This window comes from Trachurus trachurus (assembly GCF_905171665.1).
Source record: "Trachurus trachurus genome assembly, chromosome: 23".
NCBI classification, from domain to species: Eukaryota; Metazoa; Chordata; class Actinopteri; order Carangiformes; family Carangidae; genus Trachurus; species Trachurus trachurus.
Window position 1 is genome coordinate 17,525,772 of NC_139912.1, and position 16,561 is coordinate 17,542,332.

The 16,561-nt window shown below is 43.9% G+C and overlaps 1 protein-coding gene across 1 annotated transcript; it reads left to right on the forward strand.

The window, feature by feature from the left end:
• The first annotated feature begins 274 nt into the window (after window positions 1–274).
• slc38a2 (solute carrier family 38 member 2) lies at window positions 275–11,513 on the forward strand. Its single transcript, XM_083999804.1, has 16 exons — window positions 275–576; window positions 1,793–1,918; window positions 2,007–2,088; window positions 2,187–2,302; window positions 3,888–3,961; window positions 4,052–4,144; window positions 4,463–4,538; window positions 6,231–6,313; window positions 6,544–6,602; window positions 7,190–7,354; window positions 7,449–7,528; window positions 7,675–7,775; window positions 8,849–8,973; window positions 9,067–9,211; window positions 9,316–9,413; window positions 9,507–11,513. Exons 2-16 carry the CDS (start codon window positions 1,794–1,796, stop codon window positions 9,624–9,626), a joined length of 1,542 nt encoding a protein of 513 aa, XP_083855930.1. The 5' UTR covers window positions 275–576; window position 1,793; the 3' UTR covers window positions 9,627–11,513.
• Window positions 11,514–16,561: the final 5,048 nt, after the last annotated feature.

Sequence of the window (16,561 nt, forward strand, 5' to 3'; positions counted from 1 at the left end):
GCACAACGGGCGCTCTGACTGCACACGACCCCCCTGTGACCGAGCCCCTCCGGTACGATGTTCCGCTGGGTTCCCGTGGTTCTCCCGTCTCTGGGTCAACGCTGTGTTTGTACACAAACCCACGTCTCCGCTGTGCGTAAAGGAGAAAAAAAGAGAAAAGAAAAGTGAGGCCACTCCCTTTCCTCCCCCCCCCCGCTCCATCGCTGAGCGGGCTGATGCAATGCTCATCTTTATAAAGGCAGAGTCCCTCCCCTCCTCCAGCAGAACAGCTTCTTGTTTGCGAGCGCGCCGCATCTCTGGGAATTTTTCTGTAATCACTGACTAAATCTAAATTGTTCGCTTTTACGCGTCGGACGGTTTCATTCTAACACCGTCTGTGTTTATTGTTCCAACTGTGTTGTGACTCAACCTTGTCTGTTGCCAGGCGTTTTCCTCTTCTCCTCTCATTTTTATTCATCTTCTTCTACCTACAAACGTTCTCAAGGATCAGAAGGTTTTTGTGAGGAAATCGTCCGGACTTTTCCTGTGTCTTTTTTCTCCACCGATCGGATTTTACAGGCCTCCTGCCACAGCCAGGTAAGACTGCCGGCATCTTCATCATAAAGCTACTGTCAGACAGTCACACTCCCGGATGAAGGCGGCGCGGCCTCTGAAAAGAGCAGCCAGCTTCCTTATTGTAGATGTTGAGACACGTTTTCATTTTCTGGGTTATTGGTTCTCTTTGGAATCTCCTCAGACAGAGAGGGTCTGTGTCTGGTCTGGTTTCTTGTCTGAATCTCACCTCTTTAAGAGAAGATGTGTCACCGGGTCATTTGGGCTAATTAGTGTGTATTAAACACGTTTCCTGCCATGTCAGGAGCTAGAATCTGTGTAGAAAAGCTGGAGATGTTGTGTGTGAGAGGCCTGAGGCGGCATCTTTACCAGGTCAGTCCCGGTCCAGATAAATAAATAATGAAGCTGGTGACAGTGATGCTGCAGTGCTGGACTCAGGTCTGGAGCTGGCACAGGACTGTCACCGCCTCACTCATCATCACACACTAATTGGAGGAATAGGGAGGAATGTTAAAGTGTTTATTACATGTGTGTGTGTGCTTTTGTGTGCCAGTGTTGAAATCCTGTAATCATAGGGAGTATGAATCAGAGCGCTCCCAAGGAGCCTCTGCGCAAAATGGAGAGCCATGCCCATAAAGGAACAGCACGTGCCATTGTTTCCATCGGAGCCGGTCATGGAAATAATGTCATTAACCGGATCCAGCGCTGCGTCCTTCTGTTTCACTGTTTATCCACATGCGCGCACTTCACTGCCAGGACATTATTATTATTATTTAAGTATTAAACTGTCATATTTATCAGATCTAATGAAGTTGTGTCTTCATGTCATGCTGCTTCATTGAAAAAGCTGAAAGGTGTTGAAACAGCGGGGAAAAGACGCTGTCACTGCGCCTTTTTATTCCGCTTTGTTTTAATGAGTTGTTGGGAGAAATGTGCGCAAAATGTGCTGCGGCTTTTTTGTCATACAGCGGGGCTGAGGAGATGTCGGGTGGACGCGGTTTCTGGTATTTTTCCACTGCCGGTGCGTCACCCCCCACACTCCCCCCTCCTCCTTCCGAAGTAGTCACATGACCGGCGGAGGCGCGCCTGCTCACTATAATATTGATTATTCTAAGGGGACGTGAACGCGCGCAGCTAGAAAAGAATAGAGCTGGGCGGGTGGACGTGGCGCAGGGAGCAGGAATGCTTTAAATGAAGTATTAAATAAATGATGATTATTTTCTGCTTTTGAAATTTACAGTATGAAACAACCTGCTGCCAAAACTGAGATGCACAACTTGAGTGTGTCTCATGAAGAGGACAACAGCAGCTCCAACAGCACTGAGTACACTTTCCAGGATTTTACGAAGAAGGTCCCACTGGACAGGTGAATACACAGTACTGATATGCTAAAAAAAAAAAAAAATCCCTCTTTGCTTTAGTGTTTCTAAACCCTCTCCTCTCTCCTCCTGAAGCCAATGCTCTGACATTGACGCAGAGAGTCAGAAGTTCCTCCCAGAGCACAACCTGGGGAAGAAGAAGTATGAGACTGAATATGTAAGAGCTGCTCTCCTCCTACACTGTTTCCTCTTTTAAACACTCTGTCATTTTGCTCACTTTCCTCAACTCTTTCTTTTTTTTTATTCCCTCCACAGCACCAGGGCAATGCTTCCTTTGGCATGTCCGTCTTCAACCTGGGCAACGCCATCATGGGCAGTGGCATCCTGGGTCTGTCCTACGCTATGGCCAACACTGGCATTGCCCTCTTTGTGTAAGTTGTCATTATATATTTCTAAATTATGCAGGACCTGAGAGGTGGGGGGTTATTACTGGGTAGAAAAACATTACATTCATTTCCATTATCAAAAAAAGGAAGGTGTTGAATGATAATGCAACTGCAGTGGGTTTATAGCGCAGGACTTGCTGCTGTTTCATAATCCAGCTCCTGCACAGGCAGGTGTGGTTTTGTCTGTTGCATCAAGGTCGCGGGTCATGATGTACCGTCGCTTCGCAGGGCAGATTTTCCCGCCAACACTGTGTGTGTGTGTGAGTTCTGCAGCCGTGCAACCCTGAGCTTTAGATTAGACGCTGGGGTCGAAAGTTTATAATTGGTCGTCAGCACAGTTGAAGTACTCTCTATCATGTTTACTGAAGATAAAACAGCAGAGAGTGGGAAAAAAGGAAAGTTTACTTCAGGGCAAATGATGAGTTTTCTTTCACCCTGTCAATACTTAGGCTGTTTGCTTGGTCACAAACAGGAAGCACTAGTAACGTGAAGATGCCAAGTGTTAACCACCATACAGGAAGCACCTCACAACACTGATCCCCAAACAGCTTAGTGTTAGTCTGACGTCTAACCTGCAGCAGCCAGGAAAGCCCCTTTCTTAAAGGAAAAGCAGTATTTGTCTTGCAAGAGATTGCAGAACAGGAGTGTCTGTACTCTGTTACAAGCTCTATGACGCTCCAAGTGCCACCAAAAGGCACATTCGCACACAGTCGCATGTCAGTTTGCAAACACGGGGAGCGGCCGGAGGAGCAGCTTAGCCCAGTTAATCCTGCTGCATTTGGGCCAGAGTTACGTAAACAGAGAGCCAGCGTACGCTCGCAGGAGATCATGAATGGAGGGGAGCTCACGGCTTCACTGTCAGCCAGCAGCCAACCAATCAGAGCCCTACATCAGCAGGAAGCGGGGGATTACAAGAAAAAAAAAAGCAAATAGCTACTACACTGCTGAAGTAGCTGGAAGCGTTCCTAGCTGCTCTTATCGCCGATTAATGGATGATAGCTGTGTGTTTGCATTTAGAAACACTGTCTGCCGTTTAGATAACAGCACACACCCCTTTCTCCTAAAAGGTCGTCCAAAGCACATATTTACTGAGTTGCGGCGTATAAGGTGATAAGATGGGAACAATGATGATGTCAGTGGCAGGTTGAAGCAGCTGGAGGGTCACGTGCAGAAAAGAATCGCTGCGTCGGGTCTCAAATAGCCAAGGGATTAATTTTCACCTGGACTATTAATATCCCGGGGGCGCACAGTGCTGGCTCTGCAGCCTCCCAAGGGTGCTAAGAGGATCCCACATAGGGAAACCTTTTGTCCTCTGGGACCATGCTGATGCTGCTCATGACTAACATGACCTGTAGTCTGATGCTGCCTTCAGGGCCCTTGTAGATCAGGCTGTCAAAGTAAGAGAGAAGGAAGCAGACACAAGGAACTTCACATGATTGTTTAGTATACAGGCAGGACAATATGTTTGTGTTTGAATTGTTTAACGGGAGCGCAGCAGCAAAACCTGTTTGTCAATGATTTTTATTTCCTCATAGATTCACAAAAATGTCTTCCTCTCCTCTGTTTACAGGATTCTCCTCGTGTCCGTCGCCATCTTCTCCTTGTACTCTGTCCACTTGCTGCTCAAGACGGCCAATGAAGGAGGTGAGTCTGTCAGACAGACCTCAGTGGCTTCGTCTTTGATGTTTTGTTATTTTTTTCTCCCATGCTAATTCTTCATTTCCTCTTCAAAAGGCGCCCTGGTGTACGAGCAGCTGGGTTACAAAGCCTTCGGTTTGCCAGGAAAACTCGCCGCTTCCTTCTCCATCACCATGCAGAACATTGGAGGTGAGATCACAGTGTTGTGTAACTATAAGTGAACTACTTCTCTATATTTATCTGCACTATGTATTAAAACCCAGAGGAGAAGGGGGAAGAAAACAGAAAAATAGACTTCTTGGCCGACAAAACCAACTTGCGTTTCAGGAATGTCGAGTAACTTCCCGTACAAACTTGAGTCATTCCATCAGCATGTGCCAAATCTTTTTTTCTTTCCATGGAATCAAGACATCACTGTGTTTGTTGTGGAGTTCCTTACATGGACACGACTTGGCCTCTTTCACAGGAAAATGTACTGACTGCAGTTTTTTTTTTTTATCTTCACAGCCATGTCAAGCTACCTCTATATTGTCAAGTACGAGCTTCCCATCGTCATCCGGGCTTTTCTGGGAACCAGCAATGGGTGAGTATCCACATACTATATGATGACCCTCATCTGAAAGTCAATATTAAAGTTTATTTCCTGTGATTTATTTGAAGAATATATAGATAGAAGATAGAATCTCCTGTCTGATTGGTTGGATTTTTTCTGAGCAATACAGTGAAAATAGGATTAAGGTTTCAGATAAAACCAAATCCTGTAAGGTTTGATGGTGGCTCCAGGTGGGAGGGGCTTGGTGACTACTTTGTTGTGACATCACAATGTTACAGAAGTCCTGATGGCTGGTTTTAAGCCTCGGTTTCTGGATACAGTCTGTGTGTATTTATCTGTAGACCGAGGTTGTGATACTTTCACAGTATTAATATAGAACCTAGAGCTGCTTTATAGTCAGAGAACACATGGACATCTAACTGTATACCGTATGAGACTTTTAACTTTACTTTTAGTGCTGCAGCATCAATGCAGAAAATATACATTAAAAAACACACACGTCGCTGTCACTGAAAAACCGACCTGCTCAGCACTGATGTCTCATCATCTTTTCCCCACACGGCTGAACACTGACTGAAATATCGGAACCAAATTAAAATGTATGATCCTGCAGTCAGAGTTCAGAACTCTCCAGCCACTCAAAGCTAATTTCCAAGAAAGTGAAGGGCAGATCTGCCAGATCGGCCTCCAGCCAAAGAGCAATTGATTCAGTTTTGGTGGTGATTCAGCTTCTGACCATTAAAGCATTTCGTTAAGCAGCTTTGCAGCACTAACTGTTCACCCAAAGTCAACACAGATGGGTTTACATATCCCAAAAAAGACCTGTTTGCAGAGTCAGGACCCCAAATATTTCCTAACCGTGTGAAAAGGAGATGTTGACTCTTCTGGTACAAAAAAAGATTTTGCAACAAGAATTTTTAGACGAGGTGTGAAAGTAGCGTGAACACACAGGCAAGGCAGAGGCACTCGAGCTGAAGTGGCACATTGAGCAAAATGGCTGCCGGTTGTTATTCAAGTGCCGTGTGTCAGGGAAGGGGACGCGGCGTCTTTGTCCTTCTGATGTATCAGAGGAGCGATGAAGGGCGGGGAGGGGAGGGGAGTCTGGGTGCTTCAGAGGGACGGACAGTGCTCAGTCTCTTCACGTGGCCTTTCAAAGAGCCCTTTTAGAGGAGGCAACCGGTGCCGCATCGAGATAGAGCGCGCGGGGATGAGCTCACCGCGGCCCTGGCTTCAAGTTTCAAAAATTGATGGGGTTCTCGCAGTCAGAGCCGCTTTGTTGCGTCTATTTTTGTGAGATGTGCATTCATCCTGCGCAGGGCCGGCGTATGTCAGCTGACATGCAGATGGAGCAGCGGCTGAGAGCTTTGATCAGCCGCAGGGAGCCAGCAACCGTCTTGACAGGGGAGGGGATAAAACGCACAGAGATGCCAGTTTTAGAGCCAATTACTTTACCGTTGGTCATAAATGATGCACATCTGGAAAAGACAGATGAATCAGCTGCAGTATAAGGTTGTAAATACTGTCAGTGAAGGTCTGTTCAAACAGTCACATCCGTGTGATGTTCCCAAGAGATGAAGAAATTATATAACAGCATTTTTCTGACACATAAACTGAACTTGACGTCATTACACTGTAGACGGGTTGAGATGCGTTCAGGTGCGCAGAAGCTTGGCTAAATAATGAATGACTCACAGTAACATGTTGTGTTTTCCTGTGTTGCAGGGAGTGGTATACTAACGGTGACTACCTGGTGCTGATGGTGACGCTCGCCATCATCCTGCCCCTCTCCCTTCTCAGGAACCTGGGTAAGCAGTGTGTGTGTGTGTGCGTGTGTGTGTGTGTGTGTGTGTGTGCGCGCTGTGAAGTCACATGCCTTTCTAAACCGGGTCAGTGACGTGTGATCATGTGTGCCACACTTCAAAAAAGGTCTAAAAATGTTCACAGCTGGAAGTGAAGTGATAAAAGACAAAATACCACAGCTTCAAGTGGAAGACCCGGCTCATGTTTGTGTTTTGCCTCCCCCCTCCCTCTACAGGTTACCTTGGTTACACCAGTGGTCTTTCCCTTCTCTGCATGGTGTTTTTTCTGATTGTGGTGAGTAAAACCCAGCAGTTAGACACACACACATACACACACACACACACACACATAGACGTGTCCTCTTTGAAGCAGCCACATGAGTCTGAGTCAGACGGAACATTTCAGGTTTTCCATAACATCAACACGCAAAAGAAAGATCCAAGTGTGTGGGAATACAATGAGCTATTGTCATTAAACACAGACATGCAACAAAATAGGAACAGTGTTACTGAAATTTGGCTGCAACTTTGGCTTTGGTATCTTTTAAAGGAGCTATTTGTAAGGTTGCCACAGCTTCTCAGCTAACGTTTGTATTAACAGCTATTGGTCAGAGGTGATAGGAATAGAGGCAAATGAAGTGTTAACACTGTTGGTGCCTTCCTCTTCTGGTCGATAAAAGAAGGTTTGCAACTTTTGCACAAAAAAAAGCTCCTTTAAAAATTGAATTTGAGATCCTGACAGTTTTTCACCTGATGTCTGCCAGCGGTCCGGCTTCAGTGGGGGGTTTTCATCATCAGACAGATTTACAGAGCTTCTAAATTTAAGCTCACAATGTTTTGCTAATAAAATCTCACTTAAAAACCCGTCTGCCTGTCCTCCAGGTGATCATCAAGAAGTTTGAGATCGGTTGCCCTCTGCCTGAAGAGCTCACTGGTCTGAATGAAAGCCTGAAGGTGCTGAACATGAGTCTGTCCCACCCCAACACCACCGCCGTGGACTACAGCGAGGACGCCTGCACGCCCAAATACTTTGTCTACAACTCACAGGTGAAGTTCTTTGTATGCGAGCACCTAGAGGATTTACGTTTATTATGCTGCTTCTGTTTATTAATGTTTGGCTGTTGATGTTTCCTCCCTCCAGACGGTCTACGCTGTTCCCATCCTGACCTTCGCCTTCGTGTGCCACCCGGCCATCCTGCCCATGTACGAGGAGCTTAAAGAGTGAGTGCTTTTGTTTCATCGTGTTCACCCAAACCACCGAGCACCAGCTGCTTCCTTATCAGCATTTTAAAAACTCAGCATGTCCTCTCTGAGGTTACAGCGTCCTTGTGTCTAAATGAAACATACCTTTACTCTCTCCAAAACAGCCGCTCCCGCAAAAAGATGCAGGGTGTTGCCAACGTGTCCTTCCTGGCCATGTTCATCATGTATCTGATGGCAGCTCTCTTCGGATACCTGACCTTCAACAGTAAGTTTGGAGAGGAAAAACACATTTTATCTATGTAGGGCAATATGTGAAGAGAGGTAGAATTAGTTATAGATGACTAGAAAGCAATAAGGGGTTAATCCTCCCCAGCATTATGTGGGTTCATAAGCAGTCAATGCCCCTGTGTAATGTTCCTAAATACAGATCAATCACCCAGGAAGTCTCCAGGTCCAAATTAAATACAGAGAAACCCCTCTAGGACAAAATGCTGAGGCCTGTTATGTAAGGCCTGTGAAAAAACCCACCTGTCGCAGTGGACCAGTCCGCAGCATGTTTGTGTTCCTGTTTATTGGCAGGGACATCAGAGCAAGACAGTGTAAAGTTCCAGGAACAGCAAACCAGTTATACAAGAGCACGATAGCGAGCAGGGAACTTCCTCAAACAGGAGTGACAGGGCAAAACCTGATGATGGTGCCTAAATACGGAGGTTGGGAAATCAATGTGAAAGTTGTGGCAGTGTAGTTGGGAGGTGTTTTCGCCTGTAGGACAACACAGATTGTACCAGCCGGGTTGAGCCGGTCCTAGGAGAGCGTGGATGTGGAAAATATTGTGATGTTAAATGGAGAAAATAGATGTGCACGTGGCATGGTTACTTCACATGTCAATCAGCAGTGAAAAACACATATCAATACACTGTAGATAGCCACAGCGAAGCTAAAGCTAATGCTATAGCATGCTGATGTTTACAGTAACATGTAACATGTTTGCATGCTAATTCTGATTATTTTATGTTTTGAAAACAGACAGTAAAAAAAAGCGTCTTGGATCATTTTTTCAATGATCTTTGCTTAAAGGCTAATTTTTGTGACATCACAACGTTACATAAGTCCTAACAGCTGGTTTTAAGACTCAGTATCTGAATACAGGTTGTGTGTGTTTCTCTGTGGACTGAGGCTTTGATACTATATACAGTATAATATAGAACCTAGAGCTGCTTTATAATCACATTATACATCTACTTCTACCTTTATACTATGGGACCTTTAATGTGTTTCTTCTGTACTGTTTGTGTACGTATGTCGGCTCTAACATGTCTCTTTTGTTGTTAAACCCAGTTCACGTGGAGCCTGAGCTGCTGCACACCTACTCCAAGATCTACCAGTTCGATGTGCTCCTGCTGATCGTCCGTCTGGCTGTGCTGACCGCCGTCACACTCACCGTCCCCGTGGTGCTCTTCCCTGTGAGTGTCAAAGACGTTGATCTCACACCTCAGAAGATCAGTTGATTAAGTGACTCGGGTCTGACCTGACAACCTCCTTTTCTGTCTTTGTAGATCCGTACCTCCATCAACCAGCACTTGTCCTCCTCCAAGGAATTCAGCTGGATCCGCCACACCGCCATCACCGTGGTGCTGCTGGCTAGTACCAACGCCCTGGTCATCTTTGTCCCCACCATTAGGGACATCTTTGGCTTCATCGGTGAGTGCCTATGTCTGTAAATGAGCATGATGAGGCCTTCAAAATTAAAGCAATACAAAAATACAAAATGTTGTACTAAATGAGGAATTTCTTTCTGCTCCCAGGTGCCTCTGCTGCTGCCATGCTCATCTTCATCCTGCCCTCGGCTTTCTACCTTAAACTGGTCAAGAAGGAGTCCATGAAGTCTGTGCAGAAGATCGGGGTAAGGACTCAGTTCTTAGAACCACCTGTAGGACTAGTAGTTGCTCTGGTTGAACATGTTAGCTAATCGCAAACCTGTTTCCCCCCCCCCCAGGCCACCGCCTTCCTCCTGTGCGGCCTCGTGGTCATGATCGGCAGCATGACGCTCATCATCATGGACTGGGTCCACAGGGCAACAGCCGTTTCAGTCGCACCGAACAACAACGGACACTAAAGCTCGGCCTCTCCCGCTGCAGCCGGAGGAGGGAGAGCAGACGCTTCCAGCACTGGACTGCTAACGACCACGCAAACCAACCAAGATCGAAAAACCTATTGTAAAAGAAGAAAAACACAAGAACTCACTTGATGCTCGGCTTTGACTTTCTGAGCAACAGACCATTGCCATTCCAAGAGAATGTATTCAAACTTTGTACAGTTTGCTGTTATAGGCCACAAAGATGGTGTTTTACTTGCTTTCTTCTCTTTTTATTGTAGTTTTTTTTTTCATTGTCGATTTTTGCTCGTTTTTACTCTTTAATGTTTTGTTTTTTTTGCGTGTAATTATTGGTACAGCTGAAAACAAATATTTGAAGGTGCCTCATAACAGAGATGACATAGTCTTAGAGTTCAAAATGCAGCTTACACTCAGGTTGCGTTGTCGTTGTTGCGTGCGTGAGTGTGGCTGTGACCTCAGAAAGGTTTTGCGAAATCTCACCCAAAAGGTCGACACGAGGCAACAGACTTGAACGTTTCTCCTCCTCAAGGACATTTAAGTTCCTTCCAACATTTGTTTTATTTTGTTTTATTTTTTCCTTTTTTACTTTGCCAAAAATGTATTTGTAAAGCATCTTTGTATATTGAAAGCACTTACTGTTTAGCACACTTGTGGAAAAAAAAACAAAAACAAAAACAGATTTGTCAGTTTTGACAGGCGAGGCCAACCACACCGCCTACTCAGTATTCCTACCAAGGCTTTGTGACCTTGCTTATAGTGTCAGCTTTCCTTGTAAAACATAGTGTAAGTGAACAGAACCTGCCTTCTCCAACCTGACACTGGGAGCTGCGGAGTACCTCGAAGGAGAGACTCTAATGAAACTGTATTAATTCTTTAAAAACCTGCTGAAGATCTTGTTGGAAAAGCGTGCGCGGCGATACAACACTACTGCTTTGAGACCTGGAGGCCGCTGAGCCTTCGGTTCCACCTCCCCATTCAGGGACGGGGGGAAACTGAAAATTTTTTTCTTTATGGGAGAATACTTTGAATTTGACCACATGCAGTGGTTGTAATGTTAAACCTGTTAAACTTGCAAAAAAAGAAAAACAAACAAAAAAAAACGACTAAAAACCTTAGAAGCCGGGTGTGCTCTTGAACGCCACCGCCGAAGCGAACATGTCAGCTAGCTGAGGGACGCCTCCGTCAGAACAGTACGAGTGTTTTTAGGTACGGCTGCACAGTTTCCTGCTTTTACGAAACGTTTCACAACAAAGAACTTGAAAGATCGACGTGGACTCGTGTGTCCCGTCGAGCCGTGAGCCTGTCATCCGACGGTGCACTGTGCTTCCAACACTAACGTAACATGTCACCAAACTGTTATTGTCCAACATCTATTTATGGAAAAAAAACGTGAAATCAATGTAATTTAATCTATTTTACTATATTTATATAATATTGTATGTATATATATGTATATATATCTACTGAGTTCAACTGTATATACGCTTTGTTTTGTTTTAACTTTTTTTTTTCTTTCTTTTTTTAAAACAATATTGAATTGAAACTGTAAAACAACAATGAAAAAGCCCTAAGCTGGTGAATCTGTGATACTGAATTTCCTCTGATACGCCACAGCCTCTCCGTTAAGACTGACTGAATTACCCTGAACTGTCCTCCTGTGTTGATTCTGTGAAAACTGTTACATGTGGAAGCTGCAGAGAAAGCGGCAGCAGCCTCACTTCCCTGGTTTTGGCCCCGTGATCGGCAAAATGTTATTCATGCACGTCTTGGTTAGAGAGTATGTCAGCCATCTCTGGACCTCAGGAGCAAAGAGGGCTTTGCCCACCAGTGTTACACTCTTGTTTCAATGAAACACCATGTATATCCTGTAATTAATGTCTGATTAAAATCAAAGATAATCTACAGCCTGGTCTGTCGTTGTTCTGTGTGTCCTGTGTCAGACTCTCCCTGTCTGTGTAGGTGGTTCCTGGGGACAGTCTGAGAACCACATAGGGGAGACCGGGGATGGTTGTAACACTTTTTGTCTCAGCTCCTATAACTTGCAGAGTGTTCATGGTAAGGCTCTCAAATTTTGACACAGAGTACCCTCATTTGTCCTCTACAAATAGCAGTGCCTTAAACTTCTCAAAATATATCACAGAATTCACTATTTGATGTCAAATGCAAGGAGTGCCACTGTTACAACCTACACCACTACCGGGGTCGGTTGCAAAACAACCTGGGGGGTAAACTGTAACAGAGAGATTGAAAACTAAAAACTTAGACCACACCACATGCATGCATCTCTGGAAGTTGATTGTGCATGTTCCAATACTAAAACATCTTCCTATGGTTCAGTATGAATAAAAAGAACTCATCACTGACGGTTAAATGAAGAACAATGTCAGTGGTGTGGATCCTAACATTAGAAAGCTTCTTAAAGAACATCTTCTGATAATACCGATGAATGGTGAACATGTATGAATGGAAACCTTCAGCAGGAGGTTGGAAACAGTTCGTGAAATTCCAGGGAAGATGGTTGACACTTACGGTAATAAAACAACAAAGATAAAAGGTGTTACAACCATCCCCACCCCTGTCACTCACAGTTTGACTACCTGTAGCAGCATGGTGGTTTGAAATAAACATCAATGAAATCAATGACTCATATTTTACCTGAGAACCTGCTCTTTCATACAAGTTACCTCATTTAAACTTGAACAGTATCGATACTAATCAAAATATAGACTTGGTCCAAAATATTAGTTTCTGACCTTCACATGCAATGTCAGGGAGTGAGTGGGTACACATGATACTTACATAACTCTATGTTATCCTTTATTGCTGTTACAACCATCCCAGGTCTCCCCTGGATTTCGACCAGGTTCTGATGTCTGGTCAGGTGTTGTCAGGGTCCTCGTCATACGGGAGAGGAATATTAGGCTACTGTAGATTTGTAGATTTTAATTAAGATTTAAAGAACATGAACTTAAGTTTTTGAAAGAAAATGCTTTTCAGTTTCAATAGAAGAAAGAAAAAGCTTATTTCTTTTGCTCTTATTTCTTTTGATCAGGTTTAACAGCTTCACATTCAACATTCTCTCTCTCTCTTTCTCTGTGTATTACCATAATTAAACGTATACATTAGTGCAATAACCCATGGAAGACACAGCAGCCGCAGCAGCTGATGGGAGCCCCTCTACGTCTGTGTTAGTGAGGAGAAAGTGTGTGTCTCTCCCCAGTGGACACACAGGAGACTCACACACACACTGGGGAGAGTGGTTTTGTCCAAAGGGAAAATGATAACAATGTCCTGAATAAAGCTCCACCTCAATTAAAAACCCATGATTAGAGGGAGAAGAGGGAGAAAGGGATGGGGGTCAGGCTGCGGCCCATTATATTCTATTGTTCTTATGTTAATATGATGTGATGGCTATTATTATGATACTGATACTGCCTATGGCTACACAAAACTTTTCTTTATTATCATGTTATTAGACACTCATCTTCTTATTGTCATTAATATCATTATCACCATTACTGTATATGACACAGAGTACCCTCATTTGTCCTCTACAAATAGCAATGCCTTAAACTTCTCAAAGTATATCACAGAATTCACTATTTGATGTCAAATGCAAGGAGTGCCACTGTTACAACCTACCCCACTACCGGGGTAGGTTGTAACACAATCTGGGGTAAATTGTAACAGAGAGATTGAAAACTAAAAACTGAGACCACACCAAAAAAACATGCATCTATGTAAGTTTATTGTGCATGTTCCAATACTAAAACATCTTCCTATGGTTCAGTATGAACAAAAAGAACTCATCACTGACGGTTAAATGAAGAACAATGTCAGTGGTGTGGATCCTAACATTAGAAAGCTTCTTAAAGAACATCTTCTGATAAGACCGATGAATGGTGAACATGTATGAATGGAAACCTTCAGCAGGAGGTTGGAAACAGTTCGTGAAATTCCAGGGAAGATGGTTGACACTTACGGTAATAAAACAACAAAGATAAAAGGTGTTACAACCATCCCCACCCCTGTCACTCACAGTTTGACTACCTGTAGCAGCATGGTGGTTTGAAATAAACATCAATGAAATCAATGACTCATATTTTACCTGAGAACCTGCTCTTTCATACAAGTTACCTCATTTAAACTTGAACAGTATCGATACTAATCAAAATATAGACTTGGTCCAAAATATTAGTTTCTGACCTTCACATGCAATGTCAGGGAGTGAGTGGGTACACATGATACTTACATAAGTCTATGTTCTCCTTTATTGCTGTTACAACCATCCCGGGTCTCCCCTGGACTTCGACCAGGTTCTGATGTCTGGTCAGGTGTTGTCAGGGTCCTCGTCATACGGGAGAAGAATATTACTGTAGATTTTAAATAAGATTTAAAGAACATGAACTTAAGTTTTTGAAAGAAAATGCTTTTCAGTTTCAATAGAAGAAAGAAAAACATTTTTTGCTCTTATTTGTTTTGATCAGGTTTAACAGCTTCTCTCTCTCTTTCTCTGTGTATTACCATAATTAAACGTATACATTAGTGCAATAACCCATGGGAGACACAGCAGCCACAGCAGCTGATGGGAGCCCCTCTACGTCGGTGTTAGTGTTAGTGAGGAGAAAGTGTGTGTCTCTCCCCAGTGGACACACAGGAGAGTCACACACACACTGGGGAGAGTGGAGAGTGGTTTTGTCCAAAGAAAAAATGATAACAATGTCCTGAATAAAGATCCACCTCAATTAAAAACCCATGATTAGAGGGAGAAGAGGGAGAAAGGGAGGCCTGGGAGGTCAGGCTGGGGCCCAATATATTCTATTGTTCTGATGTTAATATGATGTGATGGCTATTATTATGATACTGATAGTGCCTATGGCTACACAAAACTTTTGTTTATTATCATGTTATTAGACACTCATCTTCTTATTGCCATTAATATCATTATCACCATTACTGTATATGACTCACTCTCATTAGAATATCCTATCATGTACAAACACACACTCACATAGACACTCAACATAATTCAATCTACCCTCCTTAACACTTCTTCTGTTTTGTCACATCAAGTGCAACTTAAAGTTCAATGTCTCCTGTCATTTTGCAGCATTAGTACAGATATATGATATCACAATCATAAAGATGAACCAAAACCTGATGCTGATGTGTCTTTGTCTGTTGTCAGCTTCTGTTTGTGTAAATGTGGTTTTTCAGACATGACTTTCAAACGACTCACACAGACTAAGCGTCCGTTGAGGTGGATTCAGATTCATATTCTCACACGCTCCTCCCTGTGTGTGTGTGTGTGTGTGTGTGTGTGTGTGTGTGTGTGTGTGTGTGTGTGTGTGTGTGTGTGTAGTCAAGATTTATGCCACAACTACATAACCACACTGTCAGATGTGTGGGGCTGTAATTACAGTCAACCAGGCCTGACTGGAGCGCCTCCATCTGGGATGAGTCACTTCTCTCTTGACAACACTGCCCCCCAGTGGTCCCCAGAGGACACAACAAGGCTGGGACAGGCTGGCATGTCCTCTGCCCAGAGTACAAGCTCTCTGGCCATCATGGAGGAGATACAGAGTGCCCGGGCACTGACTTATCATTTTTACCACTCATTTGTGCCATCGTCCATCAGCTCTAACCCAGTATTCAACCTCCTGCTTTTGATTAACCTTTTATTTGTTGTTTTTTTCTGGACTGTCATATGTATTGATTCAGTTTTGTTTTTATTACTGCTTATCATTTCTGTCTGTTTTGTCCTTAGTTTCTACTGACCCTTTGATTAATGCTCATATGTTTTTATTTATTTATTGTAGAGACAATGTATGCAGCTCCAATGAGCCCCAGACAAAATCCCCCTACAAGGACAATACAAGTATATTTAATCTAATCTAAAAGATGATCATATGATGTTGGTATGGCTGCAGAAAATAGTGACAGCTGTGATTTCCCAGAATCCAGTGTGATTCATTCCTATGACTCATTTCGGCTGAGTGTGAGGATGGACTGATTGGATTTTGGGGCTCAGAGATTAGGGTGGTATGACCTAAAAGAAAATGTGGAAATGCCATATAAAACTGAAGGATGTTTTTTTGTTTTCACTTGGATTTGAGGATGCACTGATTTGTTTTTGGTGGTGGAAGGTCAAAGGTCTGTGTGACCTTACAAAACACATCTTTTGCCATCACTTCAGACTTCACACAGCAACTGCCACAAAACCTCTCATAAAGATAAACAGGGATGTGGTGCCCGAGCAAGTCCCATGTTGGCACGTGCCTCAAGTGCTGATCGCCGGTTCGACTACTGACTTTCCTGTCTCTTTACACCAGGGGTGTCAAACATACGGCCCGCAGGCCAAAACCGGCCCACCAGAGGGTCCACTCCGGCCCGTGGGATTAATTTGCCAAGTGTGAAAATTACATAGAAGAGGCATAATATTTTGGAATTGCACATATTCTTCTTGAGAAATTGCAGGTTGTTTAAAATGTTTTGTAAAAGGACCGTTCATTAAATGTAAACATCTTAATAATGTACTTCTTTGCACTAAAACAAAGGGAAGGTTTAGAGTTCTTGTTATGCTATCATTTTACTGGCTCGGCCCACTGGAGATCAAATTATGATGTATGTGGCCCATGAACTAAAATGAGTTTGACACACCTGCTTTACACGGTCCTATCAAATAAGAGTAAATGACGCCCAAAAAATACCCAGCGATGTGGTGTGAGACGAGTGTGAGCGGAGGAGACGGACCACCACCAGGAGGAGGTGATGTCGTCTTTTCACTTGGACAGTCCCAGTGAGAGGGAGAGGGGACAGACATGCAGACATGAACCTGGACCAGGTGTTGCTGTGGTCCACCAGGTGAGACACAGGCTGTCCCCGCACCGAGGACGGCAAGAACAACATGGCTGTGTTCTATTTGTGGGTTCACC

Coding starts and splice junctions, on each gene's coding strand:
- slc38a2 (XM_083999804.1), top strand. CDS start 1,794: ATGAAACAACCTGCTGCCAAAACTGAGATGCACAACTTGAGTGTGTCT. Junction 1,919..2,006: donor AAGAAGGTCCCACTGGACAG/GTGAATACACAG, acceptor CTCCTCCTGAAG/CCAATGCTCTGACATTGACG. Junction 6,603..7,189: donor TGGTGTTTTTTCTGATTGTG/GTGAGTAAAACC, acceptor CCTGTCCTCCAG/GTGATCATCAAGAAGTTTGA.